This window comes from Falco cherrug, chromosome 2 (assembly GCF_023634085.1).
Source record: "Falco cherrug isolate bFalChe1 chromosome 2, bFalChe1.pri, whole genome shotgun sequence".
Classification (NCBI taxonomy): Eukaryota; Metazoa; Chordata; class Aves; order Falconiformes; family Falconidae; genus Falco; species Falco cherrug.
In genome coordinates, this window is record NC_073698.1 from 34203749 (window position 1) to 34231139 (window position 27391).

General features: G+C 42.5%; 1 protein-coding gene across 1 annotated transcript; it reads right to left on the reverse strand.

Annotated features, from left to right (window-relative positions):
- Positions 1-277: 277 nt before the first annotated feature.
- Positions 278-14341, reverse strand: RGCC (regulator of cell cycle). The gene is made up of 5 exons (XM_055703147.1): positions 14144-14341; positions 13806-13985; positions 4103-4210; positions 2509-2571; positions 278-870 (listed from the first exon to the last, which is right to left on the reverse strand). The coding sequence occupies exons 1-5, from the start codon at positions 14229-14231 to the stop codon at positions 863-865; spliced, it is 447 nt and encodes a 148-aa protein (XP_055559122.1). The 5' UTR covers positions 14232-14341; the 3' UTR covers positions 278-862.
- Between the last annotated feature and the right edge of the window lie 13050 nt (positions 14342-27391).

Here is a 27391-nt window from a genome sequence, read left to right on the forward strand (position 1 = left end):
ACTGATAGCCAGGAAGTCTTTTTCAGAGTGGTAGACTGTTTTGGACCCAAGGGTCTGCTATCAACAACATCCAGACACTTAAATATTTTCTTGCTGCTACAGGAACTCCATACCTTTAAATCCATGGGCCTAACTGTCTGACCTCCCAGCTTGTACTTCAGGTAGAACGGTATGTACTCCTTAATGCTAGCTTTTACACAGGGTTTGAAATAGATGTTATTGTTCCAAGTCTGTGCTAAACCAGCGTTCTTTCATTTGTATTCAAGCAAATCTGAAGTAACAGTTTGACCAATTTTATTATTTTCCTGGTTGTATTCATTTTATGTAGTACAAAATTCCCTTATTTAAGCAATTTGAAAAGAAAAATATGAAGTTCCACACAAAGCCAGCATAACACATTTTACCTAACAGGAAATACACCCTTGTCAGATATTTTAAAGCTTGATGTTTTCAATAAGAGCTTAATTTGTACTTATGTTTGAGTTCACAGCTTCAGACATCTGGATTCCAGTTCAGGGTTTATTTGCATACAAAAATATATTATAATGGAAAAAAGCATTAAAAGTTCTCAACTATATAAAATTACAAATATATTTTCATAAAAGCAACTTTAAATTAAAATTCAAGCTATATTTTAAAGCAAAATACAGCTGTAACACTTAAGTTAATTTTATTCCATCTGCTGCAAAGTAACAAAACTGATGTTGCCAGTTAAATACTTGTAGGAGTTTGCAAAGGTTATGTTCCGAAGGTGAATATCTTGGGTAGCAAAGTTAGCAGACAAGGGCAGCAGTTCTCAGTGATTGATTTTACTTATCCTTCAGAAGAATTTCACAGGCAAGCACAATGCCAGAGATTCATTTCACATACCTGGAAATAACACAACAAGAAAGATCATTAAGTTCCATATTAAACAAGATTGCATGTTGTTGATATACCAGACACCTTATCTATGCCCAGCTTGCTAAACTGCCTGACAAGCCAAAATTATGCCTTTTTTTTAATTAAAATGAGAGCCAGAAGGTTAGTGTGTAAAATATTAAGGCAATTACTGTTCTAATGAGTGTTTAGGCTTGAAAAGGCATCTGTACAAAGTTCTGTGTCACCTCAAGCATGTAAATACAACTCCTCAAATATGTGGTAAGTATCAGATGGAAGCTGGACTTTTTCCTCAGAATTTCTGTGTACGATAAAGATAGTGTCACTTCTTACAGTGATACACTATAAATGAGACTCTGCTGAAATCACTAGAGATTTGCTTAGGATTAAAAAAAAACAAAAACCAAACCAAAACAAAAAAAACCCCAAACCCACTACAGCAGGTGGCAGTCCCTACCCTCACCTTCAACATGTTTTGCAAGGGGACAATGAAACCCATACACTACAGGCAATTCTTTCAGAGTTAGCTGCAACACAGCTGTGCAAGATACAGTAATGTAAATACTTGCTGGTTTGGGGTTTCATTGTTCTACAAACCTTCCGAAACTCTGAAGTTTTTCATAAAAGCTGTCCATTAGGTTTCAGTGGTAAAGATAAAGTTAGCTTAAGCATACATCCATGACAGAAGTCAGGAAACTACAAATATATTTTAAGTCAGAGAAGTGAAACCAGGATTAAGATACACGAAAAACAATAGGGAAGCAGGAAGCTCGTAAAGGCAGCTGTCTTGCGTTAAGTCTAAGGCAGATGGCCAAGGGTTCAAGAATTACAGGGAAGGGAAAATACCTAATGAATACAAGAAACTCAGTTCACAATTTACTGGAAGAGGGGAGTAGGGGGGAGTATCATGCTGCTGTTTAGATCTAGTCCTACAGTTTGTTGGTTTGGGATCTATAGTCTGGTTCCATACAGGAAAAAAAAAAAAAAAAAACCACAACACACATCAGCAGTACCATGTCTGTAACAGCACAGGAAGAAGGAGAAAGAATAGGCAGAGTATGTGGCTGGGAACAGAAGGGCTTTTTTTTTTTTGGTTTTGCTCATTATGATTTAAAAAAAAAAAAAACAACAAAACCAACCACCAACAATTTAGTACTGTGACTGGAAAACACAATCTGTAGATAGTGACAGAAAAAGCGATCTAAATTCCATTCCTGGTAGACAAGCACAAACAGAACATAGCAGCTCTGTAATTCTTCCATAAAGCAAAGTCTAGAATAGAAAGGTTCCCTTCACCTACAGCTACTCCTGCAGTCACTTAGCTTTATAACAAAGAAACAAAACACCACTTTTTAGCTGAGTTTTGAGTATTTACAAAAGTGATGTTTACTTGATCTGCACATTGTAAAGGAGAGGTGAATTGCAGCTGCCCCAGAGGTGGGGACACGGGTCCATTGGAGTAATATGTATGTCTATCCACATAATGATCCATAGGATTAAAAAACTAAAATGAAGCCACCTATGTAAAAGTATTGCTAGCCTTCCCTTTCCTCTCCTCCCATACACTGGCTTTCATCGCCCTTTGACAGTACCAAGTGAGATGCAGCCTACTAATAAAAATCTACTTACTTGCTAGTGTCCTGTCAAGATCAGCAATGAAGTCTTCCAGTTCTTTTGTGTCTCCAAGCTTTGCTGCAACGTAAGAGTAAATACTGCTTAGACATGACATATTTCTTTGGCCAAAAGAAACACTGGAACCACAAGATCCTCCAAATCATTTTCAGTGGTATCAAACATGCTGTGGATTATTTTCAGGAAAGGTCATTAGAGTTGCTGCGATGTCCAGATGCATTCTTAGAAAACAGGGGAGACAATTCAAATTCTGGTTTTTATGGTTTTCCATTTGACAGAAGCAAAGCAATTCTGTTTAATTTCAACCTGTGCTTTTTAAGGAAGTGGAGGAAAAAAAAAACCTCTATGCCAACTAATCCATGTCCTTGCTATGTGGGAGTCTGCCTTATTACATCTATTCAGATACTGCATTCATGACCCTAATCAAACCCCACCCAGTTAGCTCCCAGTCCTACTAAAATCTAAGCCTCTTAAATCATATCAGTATCACTGGTTTGTTGTGATGGACCAAGACCAAAGGATCTGACATATAGTATAAATTAGGATACAAACATCCACTTAAGTTTCCACTCTTGAGAACACCACTGGTTCACTCAATCTAGTTTTACTGCAAGTGGCTTTCTTATTTCTGTGGTCCATTCCAAGCTGGTTCCAACTCTATTTCTGTCTTTCCGTCTTCTCATCAGGAAGAGCATCTTGACTTTTAGTGCAATTCCTTGCCAAGTATTTCCTGACAGTTTAACTGAACTCTTTCTTGCTACTTCTTAGTAACTATTACTCATTATTTCTCCCTAGTATCAGCTAATTAGAAAGAAAGCATTTAACTGTTTTTTTTGTAACTGGTCACTGTGGAAAAGCCATGAAAGCATGAAAAGCTCTCCAGCATGCATCTGAGAAGACTAGTTGCAACAAAAGCACCATGTAGTACATTACGTATGACTGATCATTTAACTCTGGAGTAGACATAGCAATAAACTAAGTTAACCTGAATTAAAAAAAAAAAAAAGCTCCTTGATCATCTGCAAGACAGAAGCCGCTTTGAAACAACATTTCTAGGGTTATATAGCATAGCATGGGTTGTATCAACTGGGCAAGGTCTGTATGGATCCAAGTAATTGTGTTAACTTGAATGACAGATAGGGCTTTGGAGGAGTTGCCAACTGTACCCCTGCATTCAGGCTAAGTATTTCTGCGAGCAGATGGGACACTTATGGTACTTAGTTGCTTCAGTAAGAATTAACTTGTGTTATTTCTTAAGTGAAATATTCTGTAAGTAGTACTATGATTCTTCATCAACCAAAAACCTGGACTTTTTAGTTTAGTGTTTCAAAACCAGAAGAGTTGCCAGGTCACCTGCAAAGAAGTGTAGATGCAGTGTGCTATTGCTGTTGATAATCAAGACAATAATACTTGAATCTGTAGTGTGCTCAACAGTAATCCTTAGTTTTGTTGTAATTAAAAAAAACCAAAAAACAAAAACACACACACAAAAGAGCGAATGCATGTATGTGAATCCTGGCTCACAGAAAGAAGCATATATAATGAAGATTTAGGAAGAAATGCCAGTGCCAGCAGTTAAAATTAAACTTACCTCTACACGGAGTTACGGATGGAGATGGCAAGCTTGGAGTAGATGCAGTTGGAGAATTAAGCTTTTCATCACTGAGGCTGAAACTATTTCTGTACAGTGAATCTGCACCTGTAAAAAGTTTATTATAAAGTGAAATTAACACCTTCTGCAATTTTGCAATAGAATTGAAAACAAAAATAAGGCCTTTCCTCATATGGCTTTCAAAGTCTGCAGAAAAATTTATAGACTTCAAAGTCAGAGGGATAAATAAATCATCCATTGTGTGAAAGCTACTGTTCAAAAGCAAGCAGTCCTAGGCCCAGTCCTCACTCCCAGTGAGGAAAGTGTCAGCTTTACCTGCAGTCAGTATCATTTGGAAAATATTACAAGAATGACAATTATCCCACATGACTAAATTCAGCCTGGTATGACCCGACTGACTAATTCACAATATTCTGGGAAAATCTGGTTACCTGATTTTTTCAAAAGCCATTAAAAAAAAAAAGCTGAATAAAGAGCTCCAGGACAAGGACAGTCCCTGGAATGGAGAATATATTCAGCATTGTCCTCATCCCTGAAGCAAACTCACCCATTTCTCCATACATTACTCTGCTGCTTTAGGTCTTGCATTCTAGATAAATGGTATGGCATCAGAACGTCTGTACACAAGACGTTCTGCAATCTTATTTTAGGTGGTCTTTCAAAGAAAGCTTTATATGCCCTGGAAAGTTCCGATATCATTCTGATGTTCTTTGATTTTTAGACAATGCCTTAAGTTTCAGAAATATCAAAAACTGATCTTTATATTGTCTCTTTTTAAGAAGAAGTTTCAAAATGCACAGTGCACACAAAGTATTAGTCAGGACTCCACTGGAAGGAGGAATTGTCATTGTGTTAGACACACTAAAACTGCTAGTTTCTGCAGCTTTGAGCCAGTGACCTGAAAACTGCAGTTCTACAAAAAGAAACCACTGTAATATGAACATGCCAATGGTCTCCATTTATTTGGCACACTTCCTAGGAAATAAGCGTATGTCTCATTATATGGGGTGGTACTACCACCACTTGCCATTGAGGCCAGCAATTTTGTCTCCCTGCAGCACATGTATCATTTGTCCTTGCAGCCCCAGCCTAAGAAGTGGTTGCACTGAAGCATTAAGTCATCCGAGTCAGAACTGTCACACTTCCTTGGATGCCTGTCCCATTTGCTAATCCAGGAGATGACTGCCTTAGTTAAATTAAGGGTGTCTTGCTGAATTAGCCAAAAGGGGGCAAGAACACAGCTTGCCTTGTCAAGACGCACCCATCTCCACCCCGACTGAAAACTGCCATGACATTTGCAGATAGCAAATGTAGAGACCATCCTCCAGCAGACTACTCCTCTACCACAGTTTTCCCATCTTTGGGAAGAAGAGCATGTGTCCACACCCATCTCCTCCAGCCTGCTGTCCTTACCAGCACAAAACCACCTTCCACAGGAATATGCAGACACAGTGACAAATCAGACCAGACCAGTTGACAGCATCTACTTAGCCTGTCAGATGTCTCCTCAGCCATAGGCCGACTGTCTGTTTCTTCTGTGCTAGCTTCCAGGCCTACCTCTGTTGCAATACACTCCAAAGCAGCTTGTGCGAGAAGCTTCATCCTGGAATATTTTCCTCGTTCACAGGCATGTTGGCCCGTAAGAGTACTGTACCTTTCACAGCTCGCACTGCAATCAGTTCTGATCTTGTTCTAGCAAACACGTGCTACCCACAGCACTATGCAGACATGAGCAATGCTGTGACTGACATCTGTTACCTGGGACTATTGCCTGCCCAAATCAGCCACCAGTTGGTATTTCTTGTTTAAAAAGAGGGGTATACTTCTTCATGCCAGCTTTTTATTGCTATTTCTTTATCTTCACTCCTAAGTCCCTGTTCTCTCTAAACCTGAGCAGACCAAAACCTATCTACTTGGAAGTTCAGATATAAGAAAGATTTGATTAATACAATCCAGGATTGAGATAACTGTAGATAGAAAAACGGAAGAGTAAGCGATTTTGAAAGTAGCTCCTAAAACCATAAAAACCTATGGGGAGGGGGTAATCTGGCAATGCTCTGCAATGATGTGTGTCACCAGTATTGTACTATACAACTATACAATACGAACCCTGTTACTGAACGTAACAGGTAAAGGTAACACAAATTTCCTCCTGAAATCAGCTTATGGACCAACTTTCTACTACAATCACATTTTTTTTTCAGCCAAGATGCAAACACTAGTGACCAAGAAACTTAAAACGGAAAACTAGTTGTTCAGGACAGACCCCTCCCATCACAAAAAAGCCAAACAACTTGAAACACCTCACACAAACAGTCCTGTAGCCAAGAGTACAACTTGCTGAAACACTGACAGAACAGACCAAAGATAAAACACTTTCCAGGCAATGTATTTGAAAAGAGCAGAATAAGAACTTCCAAATTATTTCATACTTTAAAGGTTTTAGAGCTCACTGAATTAACAAAAAATAATCCAGAGAACAAATGGCTACAAAACTGAGTGTACTTTTAATGTGGAGTCTACGCTACTAGTATCCAGACACCAAATGGAGCGATGCTGTGAATTTATATTACAACACAATTCTTTGCATACACCAAATCCAAAGCTCCAGTTGCTCTTCTACATAGCTGGAATAAAATGTTCTTTTTGTGAATGCCTGTGGGGGCAACTCACATTATGAAAGCTTTAATAAGCCATTTAAATTGGCCACAAACTATTCACCCAATTCTTTTTATTTATATCCATGTACACATCCAAGCTAGCAGTCAAGTCAACTTTGATTCCTTTTGTGGTTTTCTCACCATATTCCTTCCAAAAGAAGTTTAAAGTACTGACTTCTCACCTCACAATCTATTGAAACTAGAAAATGTTATTTCATACTGTCTTCCACAAACCTTATGCTGGGAGATATTTACAACTGGGCAAAAAGAAAGTAAGACAGAACAGTTGCTTTAAGTATCTGAATGTTTTTCTTCCACTATCAAAAGGTGAAGTGTTCTCACAAAACAGCTTTATCTTCTGATGGGTTGTAATATTAATAGTTTCATGAAAATATCAACATTTATCTTTCTCAAAAAAGCAAAAACATACTTTAGCTACTGGCTGTGGATTACACGTGCCACCAAGCAGCAAAGAAACTCTGGTGATGGAAGGAGGAAGGCATTGGCTCTACTATCACAGTCCTAACTGCTGTAAACAATGTACTATTAAAAAAATACTGTGATACCCATCACACAGTAATATCCTATTTGGTGAAGTGTGGCTGTAGGGCAGAAAGCTCTGGGAAAAGGACACATCAATCCTTGCTCTCTACTGGCTGCCTCAGCCAAGATTTGCTCATTCACCTCTAATAATGGCCCTTGGAAGGCTTCCACTGCCACACAAATACAGCATCCCCTGCAACCCAATAACCAGAAGCTGATGCCAAGGATCTCTCATCACTGCTGTCCTTTCACATGGAGCCCCTTTTCTCCAACTGCAACGCAAGTTTATCTATCATTCCTAACATTTTTCACTTTGGATTTTGATTCTACTGCCTGTGTGTACATATAAACTATGTCCCTTTGGCTGTTTAAAAAAAAAAAACAAACTCAAACTGTCTCTTAAAGAAAAAAAAAGCCTTAAAATCTGAGAGAGTAAGCTATTGAGCTGATTTACGCAAGTCAAACTAAACCAACAGCTGCAAAATTAGGGGGTTGGAATAAATATGGGCGTATGTTACTTTGGCAAAATAATCTATAGTTAGTATTGACATTTGCTGTTCCAATATATGGTTAAACCACAAAGAACAAGCACGGCAATACCATGTAAATATAGAATGTCCCCATGAAATGAGTAATTGAAAGGTTCTGGGCAGTAATTAACTGAAGGAGGAAAACCTCAAACTTTTCATTTTAAAGCAGATAATGGAAAAGTTCAGCTGTCTGACTTCTTCAGTATTATGCTCTTTCTAGTACCATAGTTCAAGATACAATTTTAAAGAGCCCTGGAGTCAGTAAAATTTTTACGGCAGTTTTCAGTGGGGAAAATTTAGGGGAAAAAAAATAAATCACATCCCTAAAGTTTTCAGGAAGGAGCTTTAAAATTCCTCTTAAGTCTCTACAAGCCATGAATTTATTATAAAACAATAGTTCTGCATTTAATGAGCAGACTACAACTCGCTCCTAGTTAGAATATAGCCTACTTACTAAAAAGATAAAATTGGGAATTTAACGCCATTGGAAGTGAGAAATATTCATGATGTAAAGAGCTTGTTTCACAACATGTGTTGCAGCCCTCAAGGATAGTGTTTATTTCGATCATAATCACACCTATGCTTGGCTCCACTGGGCATTTTTTGTGGGTTTTTCGCCTAGCTAACAAACATCACTTCAAACACTGACACAAAAATCACACCTTTTCATTTTTGACATGCCTAGGCCTCACTACTTAAAAGATTTCAAATCACATAGATACAAGGAAGTGATCTAGGAAGCCTGAAATACAGATGCACACACGCGTGCCTTCTCATTATATACAAAGCTTACCTTTCCACTCCCCCACCACACTCGGTACCTTTGAGGCTGTGTTTCCAACTCCGACCTTCCCATTTAGTAATGTTCCCTTTCTAAAGTGTAATAGAAACAGGAATGCTGGAAAGATAAGAACAGGAAACCTTACAAAACCCCCACATTTCTCATTAAATTGAAATACCTGGAGAGAAGCCTATGCACCTGAAACTTCTGGCTTTTCCTCCCCCTGAATATATCAGTAATTTAATAAAACATTATTTCTCAGATCATTTAGTAACAGGTTATTTCTCCATGAGTCTTGCTTCATGTTTTCCTTATAAATATCATACTGACTTCTTGTTAGGGACAGGTGTTAGAAGTCTGCAGAAGCAATCTAACTCCTCAAAATGTTCTCTTTATCATACAAGACTGATGTGCTGCTCACCTACTCCACATTCTGTCTCTCCTAACAACTCCTAACAGATGCCTATTTAAGAGCGGTGCAGCCACAGACTGATGGCTTCAAGATAAACTCTATCAAGGCACAGACCAGTATCTTTTCTAAGACAGCAGCAGCCTACAGCAGTCCCCAGTGGCCCCATCCCTCCTGCCATAATTTTATCTGATTATTTTTTTGAGCATGTAAACTTTTAGCACCCATGATACCTTAAGGCAATATATTTTACCATTTAAGTATACACTGTGATAAGAAATAGCTTCTCTTATTTCTTTGAAATGTGCCGATTTAATTTAATTTCCTCATACTTGGTAACAGTAAGGCACTTTCCTAATGTCACTTAGGATTTTCTGGAAGACTAGCTTGTCCCCACCCAAGACATCTCTTCTCTAGCCTGACAGTCCCAGCCTATTTAATCACTTGGAAACAATTTTATGTCTCCAGTCATTTCTGTTGCCTTTTTCTGTACATTATTTAGTCACACACTGCAAGATTGCCAATGTAAACAGGCTTTTCAAGATGAGTGCTGCAGTATTAACAGTGTCTGATGCTTCATCTGTAGGCATTATTGCAAGCACATAGAGACATTCATGGCATGCAACCACGAATGCTTGCAGTACACCAGGCACTGGGTGTTAACAGATACTGTTCAACCTCTTCGTAAACCTGCACCTACTTGGTTTTGAGATTATAAAATTAAGAGTTCTAGATGCACTCAGGGTTGGTTTTTTTTGTTGTTGTTGTGTTTAAAAGCCGGAGGTATTTGTCAGAAAGAATTTACATACTCCTAAAAAACCTGAAGATACACTGTAGGCTGTATGAGTGCAAGAATTGAATCTATGCATTTAATTTGCAATGTTTTTAACAAAGAGGCTGGAAGCTGAACCTGTCTCAAGAAAATGCATCCAGAGCTAGAAGTGTGAAACATTTCTGAGAGCGCAACAACAGATTACAGTTTAGCTTTCTGGTGTTACTGTAACTTCAGCAAAAGAAACACTGAAGTGCTTCCTTTCTCAGCCTCTCAAAGTCCAACTTTCTATTCATTATCTTAAGCCTAAACTTGGAAGACTGTCCAGACATTGCCATATACTGTACTAGCACAATGCACCAAGAAGGCATGCAATTTACGCAGGCAAGCCTGCACTTTTCTTTGCAAGCTTATTCCAACACACAAGAAGCAAATTATATCTCTAGGAGTTCATCAACATAGCTGCATCTACACTAGTAGCTTTTGCCAGTACAGCACTCCTGTTTTATCCTATTTTATCACAACCAACACACACTGTAAATAGCAAAGAGTTATAAGGTATCCCTCAACCTACAAGTTTCAGCATGATTAATAACCTTAAGTACAAAGCTGTTATACTCCTATTCAATTGAATACATCAAACAAACACAGTTGGTACTCACTCACAGTCCAGCAACTCAAGAATGTTGGAGTAACTCATCAGTTGCATCATGATTTCCAGCACTGACCCCATCAGCTGTTGTGGTTAATGTAACACTTGTGGGCCAAGTACTAAGATCATCATGAACATCTGCACTTGCGAGCCTTTCTATTACTGTAAGGTCTAGAGTCCACAGTGTTACGTACACTACTTAATGTGGCCAAGACTGACCTCGTCCAAAGATTATTTAGTCAAATAGCAGGACAAGATAGGGGAGAATCAAGTGCTATCATTCCCATTTTCCACAGTAGTCTCTTGAAACGTCTAATTTTTCTTCGGAGCCTGAAATATGTAATGTAAGAATTTAAATCAGTACTTCTGGAGCTAGCTCCCTCAAGAGGGGATTTTAAGGTTAAAAGCAGTATTTGCAGGATTGATAAAGATCTTTTGTAAATACTTCTGTTAAACAGGCTCATCCTCATGGCAGAAACCCCAGGAGAGGAAAGGCTTTCCTTACCCTACTAAACAGTGCTATTCGAGTAGGGCCACTTGATATCTGTTATTAGCTTCTCAAAGTTCAAGACTGATACAGGGGTCCTGAAACAAACAGCTGCAACAGTTTAAAATGTTACCTTACCTTACAGTCCCATCCTGGACTCAAAAGGTATCACTGCAGAAGTGACCAAGAGATACATATGCCTAACCTTCAGTCACACTACATCTGTTAGGAGAATTAGATTAACAAACAAACAAGAGATAGTACTAACACAGGACAGTCTGAACTGTTCTACACGTACACGACAAAGTATACTTCCAATAGTCTTGGCATTGGATAACAAAATTCTTGCAAAGATGTGAAGAGTCTTCACATGAACAAGAGAGTCATTCAAACTATCTGCAGATAATATTGTTGGAATTCTTTTTGCATTGCTACAGATTCAAGTTGTCAGAACTTGGTCTTTCAGCCCTGTTTCTCCTTGACCCTGCAGTGGCATTTAACCTAAGCACTACCATGGGAATTGCAAGGTCATGAACTCAGCACTACACAATAGAGACCAAAGGAAAGGTGAACCTAGGGGAAAAGTTTGAGTTTGAACAGAAAAAGCCTGGATAAGTAGGAAAATCCCTGCATCTATTCTTAAAATAGAGGCAGGGAGTGTAGCTGGATTACATCAGACACTGGAGCCTGTTTTGTAAAAGGAGCTCTTCATAAATCTGTGATTCCTTTCCAATCCTACCATAACTTCAAAACAAGAAGGTGTCTGCACCAAATGACGCCTTTAGGAAGAAGTGTTTTACTGGGCCTTTTCTGAGAAACAAGGCGAACTGGCTGTTTTTCTGTATCACTTTCCTTAGTCATAACCTCATACACTTGACACCACTGGATGCCAATAGGTGACTCTTAGTGCGCCATCCTGGTCCAGTATATGCCAGTGTCCAGAAGACAGTGATTTTGATTTCTCCAGAGCCACCTTTCACATGATGCATCACCAAGGGAGGAACCCCAGCAGAGGGTGGGGTTTGAAAGCTCAACGAGTTCCTCATACAAGAGCCTCAAGGACTTCGTATAGAACCATCAAACTCTGCCTCCCCTGCCATCCCCTTAATGTCTTCAGCCTAAATAAATCAGCGCAAATTTGTGACACAGATTTTTGTTTTCCAGATCTTCCTGAAGAACCAGTCTTCCAGTTTACATGAGTATGCCGTTTCTCACCAGGCCTCCTGGCCTGCCAGAGAACACCATCACCTTCCTTCAAAGGTCCTTCCTGTCAATTCTAACAGAGGAGTTTTAAGCAGCATTCAAGATTTAAGTTTTCCAAACCACAGCAGATATGCTAAGTAACTACAGATAACTTTATCCATGCAAGAATTAAGTTCTGGGTTTTTTATGGTTTTCTCAACAGCAGATTATTTCACTCTATCATTTTAAGCGTCTCATTTGTGGCAAGAGTATGTGAGAGGTTAATATATTACAAAATTGAAGACTGCACAAGAAATAGTAACACTACAGCCATATTGCTGTAGTTAATAATAGACTTAAGATTTGTAACGCAGCTCACATACTACATCAGCTTGACTCAGTAAAGGCAGCCCTCACCTTACACACCCTCAGCCACCCAAGAGGGTCCAGCCTAGATTAGGCACATATTTACAATCTTCCTCAGAGGGAGACAGACTTACAAGGAGTGATTCACCCACTAATTTATGAAACAGCAGAACAGCATCTGGATCCATGTATCTCCACTGACTACAGGAAAAAAGACCCAAAGGCACTGCTAGACAAGGTATCCTAGTTCAGAGCAGGTAAAACATTACCTGTCAACAAAATTAACGCAATCTTAGCCACAATACTGAAATAAAGGGCTCTAATAACATGGAGAAGTAATGGTCTTGCAGCTTAAGTACTAGGACGATTATATTAATATTTTAGTGCTAAGTCAACAGAACTGCACAGTAACTCCCTGAACTGATAAAAACGCACAACAGAAATTAAAGACACAACTTTATTATAAATAGTTGAAAACCAGGTAAGTTTCATGAAGCCCCCTGTACAGTTAGGACCTAGAACAGTGGCTATAGTTTGCTTTTAGCAGAACTTACTTCTGACAAAGTACCCCTTGCACCTACTGCTCCCAAGGAGAACAGCAGTTTCCAATCTAACTGTCTGGAAGAGAAAAGATTTCTTCTTTTCCTGACTAGCAAATTAAGTAAGAGAGATAACGCTTTTTCCCAAGGTATCTGTAAGAAAAAAATTTTCCCATTTCTACGCTTTCTTGCTCACAGCAGGGCCTAAGCCAGTATCTGCTCCCCACCCTTCTCAGGGGATGTTCTGCACGCACCATTGCTATAGATCTAGCATACTTAGGTGCAAGTTCGCTTAAGCTGATCACCTCTGAAACAGCAGTAACACCAAACCAGGCACCTGGATGAGCTTCCAAGTGTTCCACAAAGCACACTTTAGTTCCCTCACTGTCAGCTGGTATTTTGGCTACTGAGATACAACGGACAGCCCCTGTCAGCCCCAGGTTTTGAAGACGCCGCGATGCCCCAGCATTCCGGCAGCCCGACCTTCTCCCGCAGCAGTTTTCGGCCGTGCCCGCTCTCAGAGCGGCCAGCTGTGATGCGGCTGCCCTCGGCACATCTCACCCTCCCTCTTCTGCTGCTCAACACCGGGAGGATGAAGCCAGCGGGGCCAGACTTCGCATCCTTCTAACGCAAAAGGTAAAGGGAAACGTGTCGTTCTCTTGAAAAAGCAGGCGGGTTCCCCACCCTGCCCCTGTCGGGAGCGGATCGCGCTGGTTTTCGCCGCGCTGACCCCCCACCCCCGGGCCCGCCCGGACACTCACTCTCCGAGTCGCTGAGGCCGCTGCCGTCGCTGACGCTGGCGCTGCTCCGCCGCTTCATGCGCTCCAGGTGCTCGCCGTAGTGGAAGCGGCGCCGGCCGGCGGGGCAGGAGAACTCCGCCAGCACCGCGTCGAACTCCCCCAGCGCCTCCGCCAGGCCCCCGCCGCCGTCCTCCCCCAGCGCTGCCGGGCAGCAGCGTGAGGGCCCGCCGGGCGCTGTCCGCCCCGGGCCCCCGCGCTGTGAGGGCAGACCCGCCGCCCGCGCCCCCCCCCGCCCCCCCACCCCGCGGCGGGAAGAAGCGAAAGGGCCCCGCCGCGCCCCCTCGGCCCGCCGCTCCCACCTTGACCCGCCGGCCGCTGCGCCTGAGGCGACTTCATGGCGGCGGGCCGAGGTGCCCCGCCGCCGGCCCGGCCTGCCGCCGCCAGCATGGGCGGCCCGGCGCCGCCGCCGCCGCCTCTTATAGCCCGCCGGGCGGGGGGCTGAGGCGGAGGGGGCGGGAGGGGGCGGCGGCACCGCGGCCGGGACCGGGGGCGGGCGGTGCAGGTGCGCGTTGCCGGCCCGAGGCGGGCGCGGGGCCGGGGGGGGCCGGGGTTCGGGGCGAGTCGGGTCCCGGCAGCAGCTCACCGGTACCACGGGTGGGGGCTGCCCTCTGACCGTCCCTCCCGACGGCGCGGTCGGGCCGTCTTCTGGCTGGCCTCGGCCTCCCCGTCCCGGCTGTCTGCGGGTCGGGACGGGGCCTGCCCCGGGCGTGTGCCGGGCGCTGGCGGAGGAGAGGAGCAGCAGAGCCGGCTCACGGAGGGAATCTCACAAGAACACACGGCTGGATCATCCCCCCCTGCCCCGTGGGTGCTAGTCGCTAGGTGCAGAGCGGGACGACGAGGCGGCAGTCCCTTCCAGTGAGCCTGTGGCTTCACTTCAGCCACCGCCGGGAGCCCCTGCCACGGCCACGGCCACCCGCTGCCCACGGTGTGCTGGTGTGTGCCGGTGGCCACGGCTCAGCTCCATCCCTTAGCGAGCGGCCATGTGCACACAGCCACCGGGGCAGCTGGGCCGGCTCGTCACAGTCACAGAGGGCGACCAGGTGGCAGGGGTGGCACGGGGAACTGCTCCCACACCCAGAGCCGCGGCCCCGGCTGCATCGGCCAGGGCGTTCTCCAGTGGAGAGCCTTCCTTATTCACAGAAGAAAGGTATTAAGCACTTGTCCTGCAGTCAGGTTAACCTGATGTTTACAGACGCCATACCTACCAAATACTGCTCTTGTGCTGCCTCTTGCTCGTTGTGAATATAAGCTGAGCCACTAAAATACCAGTTCTGCTAAATACTTACTGGGGGAGGCTCTTGTCGTGTTTAGTTACAGCCAGTAATACTGAAAACAGACATCAGGTGCTATTCCATGCATATGTGTCAGGAGTTATGATTATATTTGTGTGTTGATGAGAATACCTAGAATTAAAATAGAAGAGTCGAGGACGGGGAGATGGAAGAAAAATGTCCCTCCAAAACTTCTTGACACTTTCAGACATGTTGTCATTGCTCCTGCAAGACACAAAATGAGAAAAACAATATTCTAGACAATAAGCCATCTGTATCTAACAGATGTGCTCACCTCTCCTTACCGGCTGATACAGAGGCGTTTATTTATTTTCACAGTGGATGAAAAGAAGTTCTTACGGCGAAGTTCAATCATTATTTATTCTGCAGCTTCCTCCTTTCTTGTTGTCTTCCTCTGTTTTTCTTTCTGCTAATAAAAGTGGCTACAAACAATTGTTTCTGAGGACTGTAGTGACACAGATGGAAATCAAGGTTAAAAAGTAGGGAACAAGGAGATACGAGGGCACATCAACAGCACAAGAAGGATGAAAGACAGTAGACACAAGGCAGAAAGGAGAACTGTTGAGTACATGACTAGGTAGAACCCACAGCCCCAAAAGATAAGGACCTGGCCTGCAGCTGGCATCAATTCTCTTTTGCCCAGGCACCTACACATACGATGAGCCCTACTGTCCACACACATCCCCACCAAGCGCTGGTCATTTGGTCCTGTGCTTGGGTTGTATAGCAAGACATGACTTTGCAGCAAAAAGATGTTTTAGATTAGGCTTTAGATTATGAATCTATCCATTGTGTGAGGAATACGGGCAAAATAACCAAAGGCTAAAAGTCCTCCCGGGCCTATTATTGCTCCTAATGATGGTCAAGGAATCTCACAGCTGGGACAGGGTCTTATGCCACATCACAAAGAGCACACGTAGGGGGGTGAAGCTGTACAATAAGGCTTGAGTTGTTCAGGGGCCTCGCTGCCACAAAAAGGGGAATGACCTGCGCTACTTCTTCCTTCTTGTACTCCTGGCCTAGACCTTCTGCGTGTCTTTTGTAGTGGGTTTGTCTCGTCTTCTGCTGAGCCAATTCAACACATTAGAACAGCAGAAAACTAATCCAGTGTAATTTTCTGGTGGGCTGAGTTGAATGGGCTCAGCTCAGGTAGGTGAGCTCCAAGAGCTGATAAAAGTAGAGAGCGGATGGGGATGTGGGTAGGGAAAGAGAACAACTGCTTCCCTGTAGTGATACAAGAGTTTATCCCTGGCCTTCTCTTCAAATTATCATTTTACACTCAAATTTACAGTTTTCAGAATAATTTATAGGCATGCTGAAGAAATTATTCCGTAAACCTCCCTTCTTTACAGCCATGTGTTTGAGAATCTTCTTTCCTTAAGAAAAACTGGGCTTAAAACTCCTTGGTCGTGTTTACTGCTCCATAGGCGAGTCTTTTAACATTTCTTCCAGTAAATACTCATGCTTTCTTCTAAGCAGCCTGAGATTCCACTGAGTGCAACTGACATTCAGCTGGTGAATTTCAATCTTCTGCATAAACAATTAGCTTATACACGAGGAAATGAAGACCGACTTTTACACCTATCAGTTCTATGTTATCGACCACATAGCTGTGCACCTCCATAAATATTACTGAAGGGCCCCAACATGCTCCTGCTGAACCAGATGCATTTTCACCACTGATGACAACGGGAGCAGCCCACACCTGGCAAAAAGAAGAGGCCACTTTTAAGCGCAGTGCCCTGAAACACCGCAGACCGATGCGCCTGGCTGCTCGTGTTTATAGGTAGAAACATGCAATGCAGCTTGTAATGTAAACTTCAGCTACTGAATCCATCCCATCTTCTAGGCAGCCATCTAAGGTGTATTTAAAGTGAATTTCTTCTTGACCATTTGACACAGTGTCTCCGGATCCCTCTCAGCTGGTGATGCAATGTTTACAGTGGTTTCCTACTGCATTTTTAACCTCACAAACTTGTGAGCCACATAGTTATTTAAATCAACAAATTCTGCCTGTAAATATGCTTCAGGGTAAGACTTTCAAAACGTTAGCAGGTATACTCTGATGTAGCCAAGTTGCAAGGCTCACAAGATACTAGTTTTCTAAGTGAAACGTGGAGTAATTTGGGATAAAAAACCTTGCACTGATACACAGAAGAGAATGCTAGCACTGGTTTACACAGACATTGGTGCTGCAGGTTGACTAATCTAGTGGTTTTCAAACCATGACCCAGAGATGCCTACAGAATCATGAACAACTTCTGAGGCATTCATGTAAGACAAGCAAAAAAAGACAAATTTATTAGAAGTAGGTTAAAATTCATAATAGATATGCAGCCCCATGTGCAGAAACTGGAGCTGCAGAAGGGGCAATTTGCAAGTCAGAAATGGCTGAAAAGTTCTGGTCTAATCAATCCTTTCTTTTCACTGCTTCAAAGATCCAAAGTACCGCACAATATCAATCCTGCTGAGAGAACACCATGTTCCCACAGTTAAGAGCAGACATGTTCTGAAATCTAAGCCCATCTTCCCACTAGTACTGGTGCCAGACAACAACCAGAGTGACAGATCCCTGCCCATGGAAGCAGCCTGGAGATTTGAACATATAATTCCCATGAGTCTTTTAATATTTTTCAGTTTATCAAAATAATAATTCTCTACAAAAGTAAGAGTACCAAGTGGGTAAAGTAGATACTTCATTTAAAACCTGTGAATGACAAACAGGCGGCCATCATTGCCAAACTTCCAGCTGAAGGAAAGCAAGGCAACCCAAAATTTAGATAGCTGTGAAGGAGAAAAATGAAAACTGCCAGAGGATGAAAAAGCACAGGTGCCAGCCAGACTGACACACAGGGAAACCCAACTCCTTGAGCCACAGAGCAGGAATAGACCAAACATCATCAGCATAACTTGTCTCCCTGTTCAGTGCATTGCAGCCCTGCCCTCAGGATGCTCTTTTGAAGGGTGGAGGCAGTGCTTAACAGTCTGTTTTATCCTTTAACACTGCAAATGGAATTGCCTGTGTGAGTGAATTGCTAAACTTGTTGTGTAATAAGGACAGCTGCCTAATTAAAACTTGGCTGAGATGAGCTATGCATTTTACACTACCTAACTACCATCAGAGGCGAAACAACCTGCAATTGCTGCCAGCCGGGCTAAATACAAGCCTGTGACCTGTAGCTCAATCCACGGCGCCAGTGGGAAAAGTGAATGACTTACAGCAGTAAAATTAATCTTAAAAAACTGCTAAAAGTTAATCTTTTGCCAGAGATCTTTCACAGGACTTCCCTTCCTCTTCTCCCAACTTTTCTGTACACCTTAAACCTGAACCTAGACTTACTACAAACTGATGCAATACCTTCTGTTTTTCCCCTCTTCCTCTGATCGACACACAGTGCATGCAGACTCACGGACCAGCTCACTGCTACCCGTGACTGCGGCCTTGCAAACAAAAAAAAAAAAAAATAAAAATCTTCCTGCTGACTTCTGCCAAAACTTAAACTCACCTTCTCTGACCCATTACACTTTCAAATTTTATGGTTGTCAAATTCACCTCCTAAATGCAAACACCATATAGCCTGTGCAGTTTTTTCTTCCTCTGTCTTTCAGAACCAAGAGGGAGAAGCTCTTGGAGTTTTGAATGGATATATTTAAATAAGTTTACTCTGAAACATGTTTATGGCAGTTTAAATGTAATCACTGCTGTTCCAGCTGGATTAAAAGTCAGAACTGATAGGTGTCATTGTAACCTGTATTGACATTGCTGGCAGGGGCAGTTTAGTGTGCGCTTCTGTCCACAGCAAAGAGATATGCAAAACCGCTCAAGAATCTGAGAGTTCTGGGATGACAGGCTTTGGCTGAGCATTGCATGGGAAAGGGAGAGGAGTTCACATAAGGAGCAGGATGGTAGTGAGTAAGTAAGAGATAAGCAAGTTTCAAAATAACTCATATGCCTTTTTGACAGAAGATGAAAGGAAAGTGTCACTTAATTAAAGGTATGTTCATATTATTAATCTGACTTGGGACAGTAGTAATTTTGATGCAGATCTGCTGTTGTCTCCAGCTGCCTTCTGGTGGTTTCAGTTTCTAAGCATTTTTCTTGTGCATGAGCTAACCTCTTTCAGAGGAAACTTAACTGGGAGACCAGCCCTACTGTACCCCAACTCTACAGGAGACATGACTGAAAACATGAAGATGGTCTTTGCTTCTTTGATTCTTCCATGCTCAGAAAAGTACTCTCTGCATGTCCTTGGTACTACTTCCATTTCTGCTTTACATTGGTGTAACTTAAGCTAAATTTTAGCTGAGACAACTACTGGCAACCTAATTCCTGGTCACATTTGCAAAAACACTTCTAATATCAAGCTGCATGACAGGTCCTTTTCTTCTTTTCTTCATTGAACACCAGGTTTTTCCAATGATGCCTGTGCGTTTTGCTAGTACAAAGCATTGGCGATATCCCGAAAACAGAATGTCTAGGAGCAAAGCAAACTGAATGGAGTGCATTATAAAACCAACACAAGAGGTACTGGGCTGTAATATATATATTACAGACAGGTTTTCGGGAACCTTCAATCTTGAGTTCAATAAAAGTCACAGCAGAAGTTCATGTCCATCAGAAAATCCTCAAAATCCAACCGCACAAAGCATGCACTGACCATAAAGTATATAGGCAATAGATAATGCTATGGTGGCAGTGGAGACACGCAAGAAGCTCCTTTTTAGAGATCACTTCAGACGTAGGAGAAACTAACCAAAACACTGCTTGAGAGCTGTACTAGTGTTTCTGGGTCTTAGTGCAAGGAGATAAACATCTGGTAGTTTTTTCCCCTGCAGTGCAAAGGAGAAACCAGAGAACAAGCAGAAAGAAGTGGTCAAAAAGCCAAGACGACAGCAAGGGAAATGTAAGCAAAGAAACCGTGGCAGTAAGCCAGGAGGGGGAGAGAGCCTGGTGGCTGGAGTGCTGTGTGGCAACTGGAAGTGAAGAAATTGCCTCCTTTTGACTCTACCACCAGGAAAGCAAGGCTGTGCATGTATCCTCTGCACGGGCAGATTGCGCACGAGACTGTGCAAGACTGGGTGAAGGGAACAGTTTGTTCTTCTTCCATGAAGTTGTCCCCCAGTGGAAGTCATCCAAAAGAGTCCAGCAGCAGTAAATACCAATTTAAAAGGGTAGTGTGAAAAAAAAGGAAAAAGTATACACACAAATTCAATTTGACAACTTTTGTTTTGTGTGTTAGGTTGTGGGCTCTAGCTCAGGGCAAACCACTGTTTTGACCTCTACCTGATGCTACTGCCACTACAGCGGGATTGGTGTAAATCAATGTGCTGGATCATGAACTGGAGAAGCCGAGTTCTTCACTTCTCTGCCAGTTTTGCTTCAGAACCTTTCATGACTACCACTCCATCAGGAAACTTGTACCATTTCAAATGAAAATGTGAAACAGTTGTTGTTTTCCACCTGCTTTTGCTCTGAATTGTTGATAAATTGAGGAATTAAGATGGCTGGATACTGTGCTACTTCAAAAAAATGGTAAGTTTGTCAAGAGGAGAAGGAACGTTGACTCAACAGTGGGCAATTACAAGAAACAAATGGGAATTTAAGGCTTAAGAGGCTTGTATTTAATGAAAAATATCTGACACACAAACCACATCGCAAACAGATTTTAAGTCTTGTAAAGTGGAACACGTAAGGGAGCTCTAATGTATTAAAATAATGAAACATCTCTCCTAATTCATCTTCTCCGTAAGTAAAATAAAAGGCAGTGAAATTTTCAGGCAGATGTAATTTACATCAATGCTATTTGCTCTGACTAAAACCTAAGCATTTTGTACTGTTTCTGTTATGATATTTCAGACAGTCACATACACGTAGCCTGTTTGGCTCAGTCATCTTGTACTTCATATCCAACATTGTTTGGGGACTGTGCATTTCCAGAGCCTTAAACCTGGCCAAAAAATACAGATTCTAAATTGTTGTAATTAATAATTACAATGATAATAAAATATACTTGTGGCCAAAATACCTGCTAGAAAGATACTAACCGCATCCAAAGAAAGAAAATTGTTCCTTGCCCAAGAAGAATTCTTGTTAGATTTTCCTGGGAACACTGAATATCCTCTGGGTTTTGTGGTGTTTTTTCTTTCTTTTTAAAAATGTTTCAATTTTGTCTGTTTTACTTGCCCTTGTATGACTAAAGCAATGCTTTGTTTTTTCCATGGTCCAGAAGCACCTCTCTCTCGTATTGCACCAATCTCAAGGTAACTCATGACCAGTACAGCCACAAGAGTAAGGGAAGTCAGGAACGGCAGGGGGTGCAGGATGTCATTCCCATCCACCCTACCAAAGCAAACTGCCAAAGCAGGCTGAAAAAATCAAGTCTTGCTCTCCCTCCCATGCTCTGTTGATTTTAAGGCAGTAGGAGGCAAAAGGAGAAGCCAAGACTACTTGTTTGCTGAAGGCATGCAGTTGCATATGTTAGAACAGAAGTGGAGCTCTTCCTTTATTTGTGTTGCAGTAGTGCCAATCATGGACCAGGACCCCATTGAGTCAGTCACCATACAAACGTGGAACAAAAGCAGTAATCCTCGAGCTTTGGTGAGCCACTAAATCACCCTCCTTTAAGGGATGGGGATTTGCATATTTATGGTTGGGAAATAACCGTGCTTTGGTCCATTGGAGCCTCTCTTGTTATGAGTGCACTCACAGGGGGTTGTGTAGATGGGAAGAAAAGAATCAGTGTTACCAGTCAGTAACTACATACTGCATCCAGCTCTTTCCTCTGACCGAGACAACTGCATTTCAATTTAAGAATAATTATTAAAAGCCCTGGGTTTCTTCCATTTTTCTCAGCCTCAAATAATTTTTGTGACAAGCCATAGCAGCATCCCGTTTTCTTCCCAAATGAAAGTTAAGTAAACCATGCTCTAATTCTCCCAGCCAGAGGGAGGATCCGTGACAACTTCTTCCATATGCTCACTTTCTATTTCCAGCTTTTATTTCATAAATAATAGGCTTTCAAATTGTCCACGCCATGCTGCCCAGCACTAATTTACTAGTTGCATTTCTAAGAGAACTACAGTGCGGAAAAGACAAAGAAGTTTTTAGCAACAAATTGTCAGATAAGCTCAAGGAATCCTGTGGATAAACATCTTTCAGCACAACGTGTTACAGTCTAGGTGGCACATCAGAAGCAAAAAGGGTATCAGCCTTGCAGAGCTCAGTATTACAGTAACTATTTTTAAATGTTTGGCATCCTGAGGTGCCCATAGCTTTGAAGTGGATATGGGGGTTGCCTGACAGTAGAGTTGTCCAACTTTTTGATTTTTAAGAATTCCCTGCTTACTAAAAAAGAAAGTCTCTAGTGAAGCTGTAGGATCCCCAAGATTTACACCTATTGAAGTCACTGCAAATACTGTGTGGTTTCTGTTGCCTCTGTGTCCTGGAGAAGCACCTCGTGGATGCTTCAGTGTTCACAAATCACACAGCTGCGTGCTGTAGCCCTGAACATGCAATAGCGGGAACGTACCTGCTGAGATTTCTATACCGGTTCACATCCGGATGTTTTGCAGTGCCCGAGCTAACCATCAGTACATGTCCCCACCACCTGGAATAGAACTCTAACCCCAAAGCAAATGAATCACGGTCTGTCCTATGGATCCCAAAGTGATAAATTTATCCGTGGCATTCTGTCCACTGGTTTGAATTTCCCTAGAAAGATATTTAGACATGCAGGGAATGTTATTAATAGAAATAAAAGTTCCTCCAACTTCAGGTACTCTCTGAGCTCACTTCAACTATAATCAAGTGAGCGGCTTAGCTGAAATTTGATTATACATCTCCAGTGACAGTTAATAGACTCGTCTGGTGCCTGACACCTTTGATATCTTCTGCACTGCTGTTTACAGACCCAAGCCTCAAGCACATATAATTTGCTTACATTTATAGATGGGTTTCACGACAGTTTATTATTTGTGGTATCAATCCTTGTCCTGAACTAGAAGTGCTCTGCGCAAGGCACCGTGCGTGGGGAACAGGAAGACAGCTCCTGCTCTGCTCCTCCCTTCCTTGTTTGCTTTAAGTTCAACCATTTATCATACGAAATCAGTCCTGGAAATACGACGTCTTTCCTTCTCCCGCCTTACTGCATACCTAAAATACCACTAGGAACCTCTCATAAACCTGAACGTCTTCTTAGTTGTTAACAGCATGTTCTCAAATACTTTGTCTAGACTTGAAATATGTTTAAGCAGCGAAGTCTGAGTGGTCAACGGACAGCATACTTAGTCTGTGATAAATTTAACTGAAGCGAAGGCTAATCTTCAAGGCCAATTCATGCTGCCCCTCTTCAACAGCCTGAGATTAAGGCAGGAACTGGGTTGACTGATGCTTTCTGCATACTAACACAGTATCTCCCCAAAGGCCAATCTCATCATCTGTGGGCTCAAATATGCTTTCACAGTGTCTCTGCTCTCAGCTGGTATGAAATAAGACCAAACAACTGTGCTCTCAACTTCAGAACCCCAAATCAATGTCTACAGACAGCTGGTTATACAAATACAAGTCTAATTCCACCACTTAAGCACAACACAAAAAAACAATGGCCTCTCTCCACTGCCCAAAAGAAAGGAGAGGCATTTTCCAGTGCTCTTACTACAAAACCAGGAAACACCTGAAAATAAGCAAGACTGGAGCCTTCTGTTCCCATGAAAATATTCTGGATGCAAGGCTTCCCTCTAGTGGAAAACCCATTACCTGGCCACTTTTCATTAACGCCTGTGGTTCAGATGTGAAAAAACAAATGCCAAAAGTACACAAAATGTTGCTGTGGAAACAGTAAATGCCAAGTGCATTCCCATATGAAAACATGCTTATGCTTAGAGTTTGTGTGACGGTTAAAGCCTGGCCTCTTCCTAGCTCAGGCATTCATTATTTGGGAAGTCTGGGGATGGTCGAGCTGAAGAGATGCAAGAAACCGCCCCTTCCACCGTAACTGTTAACTCTGGACTAAACTTTTGTTATCTGTGTGAACCTCAGGTACAGGATGTTCCATTAGGGCCTGCCTGGGCTTTTGGAACAGGCTTATTCCCTATGATGTGTGTCAGCCTCAGAGTTTGCCTGCCTGCCTGCCCGCTGGTGGGAAGGAGAGAGGGAAAGGTGGGTACTCGGTGAGATGGCCAGCACTACTGCAGGGACCTGCGTGAGGCTGGGTGCTGCGTCAGGGAGTTCTCGTGGTGTTTACCTTGTTAACACAATTATTTGGTTTGTGCAGAGATAAGCAAAAGGGATTTATAAAAGAAATCCACAATAAAACAGATCAAAACAAAAAGCTTTCAAAGATCCACAAAACAAGACAGGTAGTTAAACTTACAGTAATTTACAGCAATTGCAATCAATGCATCAACAATTTCACATCTTGACTATGTAAGGCATTTTTAAGGTTTTGCTAAGACTGGTGATAAGCAAATGAAGCCTAGCTAATCTATATATATACACAACATAGCAGAATACTTAACGTAAGCATATAGGTGCTACATGAGTGCAAAGGCCGCAGAACACCTGTTGTGGACAGCAGCAAATGCACCTAACCCAAGTTCAAGTCAGAATTGTGCCCGTACCTTTGCTGCCTCTCTCTCTCTAGGGGAGTCAGTTACACACTTACAAAGCACTGCTGCTACTGCCATCACTTCCAGCTCCTGAAAGAGTGCCACAGGCTTCAAGGAAGGGCACAGCCCCAACAGATCTGGACAGAAATGCCCAGCCATATAGGCAGCTTCCCGCACCAAAGGGGATGCAGCATTTTTGATACCCAGCTAGTCAGCACGGCCAAACTGAGAGCCACAATGGCTCGTGGTTCAGTCCGCCGGCACTGAAGCCCAAGAGGACGCACGTATGCCACCCAGCTACATGCTTGCGCTGCCATTGAAGATGAGCTGGCCCGTCTCAGATTGCTCCTTCTGCCACTGCTTCTGGTGATCACCTGATGAATTAATTTCATTAACCACCAGATATTAGACAAGTCAAAAATACATTGAAACCTTTCAGTCAGTTCAGCGAGCTGAATTAGCTCTTCACTAAACCATGCCCTCAACTATCTAATACTGCCGGGTATGCAGCGATAAGCAAGGTCCCGCATCCTGCAGGCAGCATTTTGCTAGGCTGTTGCTGCATTCGCACATTTTCCTTCTGCCTGGACAACAAATCCCATGTTAAGGTAACTGCAGGTGGTTGGGGCACACATCACACCACGCCCACCGGCAAAGATTAAATTGGAAGGAGATTGTGACAATGCATCACAAAATTGGGAAGCATTTGAATACAGTATTGATAAAAACAACTGATAAAAAACTGTAGTGATATATTGTTGAATGTGTTTGTTAATCTGCCAGAGGAAAACAATATGATTTCCTTTATTAGTCAAAGGCTTCTTTTTGCTACCCACCCCATCCCCCAGGATAAAAATACTCAAGCATGTTACAAGACCTGGAAATTTTTTTTGATCTTTAGCAGTTCTAGATTTTTTCAGGTTTGAATCAGGAATGAGTTTCAAAGATTTAGCTACAGCTCTAGTTGTAGGGTATCACGGCTTCACTTCCTACACTACTCAATTTTCTAAGCAGAACCACTGCTACCATCAGACAAAGCTTAACAGTCCTTACCACAAAGATTTGTCTCCAGCTGCAATACGCTATGTATCAATAGCTTCATTGACATGGGTCTGCATGTGGGTGGCCACAGAGAATCTTAAAGCAACGTCCTTGCTGCCTTGCTCTTTATGCATTGAGGCCAGGCCAGAGCTCCAGAAGGAAGGAGATCTGCAGCATAAACGGGTCACTCCTACCTCCCTGTGGGTCAATGGAACAGGTGATGCTGAAAACAGGAAATATCCTAGTCTCAGCCTAGCATATTTTCCGCTAGCCTCATTTGAGAGAGGGTAGCCAGTCTCAGATTTCAGACCTAAGATGAGGTGTAGGGTGTGATTGTGTTGGGGCAAAGATGTGAGGTTCTTCAACTTCACAGTCACCCCCACCAGTTGACTCGATCCACAAATTCTTGAAGCAGCCAAGCAGTTAAGCCTGATGTCAATGGACTGGTAAGAAAAAGAGAAGTCACCTCCTGGGACATCACATTTACTAGAGAAAGAAAAAGGATAAGGGAGAGTGGAGCAAGAATGACTATAACTGACTGCCAAAGTGGACTCTATTTTTGAGATGACAAGTTGCAGAGGGGAAAAAAAAGCAAAACAGTGATGAAGAAAACAAGAATGAAAAAGACAGTATGAAAGGAAGAGTAGAGCTAGGTCAGCTGATAAAATTTAAACATTGAAATATGACACATTGATTCTATGACACTTAACATTTATGTATTACAGCACGTTTCCTTTGGGACAATTTAACAAATCCGTTAAGTTTGATGCCTTTTCTAATTCAAGTTATTGAAAAGACACTGAGTCTTTTCAGAACAGTTTAAAGAAAAACACCTTTCCTTGACACCTGTTCTTCTCTATTACTTGTTATCCTTCCCATACTACCCTACCTGCTCTTTGCAATGGTCTAGCCTACAGGATTGCCAAGAACATACTATCGCAAGCAGTTCACACCTGCGATGACAGCCCTGAAGAAAAAACTCAGCAGCAGTAAGAGAAAGCCTCCAGCAGTTCTAAGAGAAAACCACACCACACACTGGGTGACTGAAGACTCACTTTTTGTGTTTTTAGCGTTTGCAAAAGAATTCCTAATTTATTAGTCTAGAAATCAAAACTATTCATCTGCTTTCTTAAGGAATAAACTGCTGCTGACACCCCAGGTATTTTTGCTCAATGCCAATCTAAAGCGTCAAGCTAAAAAGATACAGAGGACTGGATTAGCACTTAACTGTAGTACTGCAGCCTTCTTTTGAAGGCCTGAATTAAATCCCTAGCAAACCATCGTCACTATAAAAGACAGAAGACCACTGTAACCACTTCACGTCTTCACCTCATGTGCAGGTTGAAGTGGATGTAGGGTATTGCTGAGGCACAACAATCCCATTATGTCAACTCCCTCCCTGCTTCAGACATCTTTGAGCAAGTTGTTCCACAGCAAATGGCACGCAGTCAATACGTAAGACAAAAACATCTTGTCATATTTCTCAGGGTAGCATGTTACTATAGAGAGAGACGTGACTCAATGTGCTAAATGGTGTTTTGGGGTGGGTTTTTTCCTTAACTACTTACAGAGTTCACGTTAAACCAGTGGATGTTGCAACTGAATGGA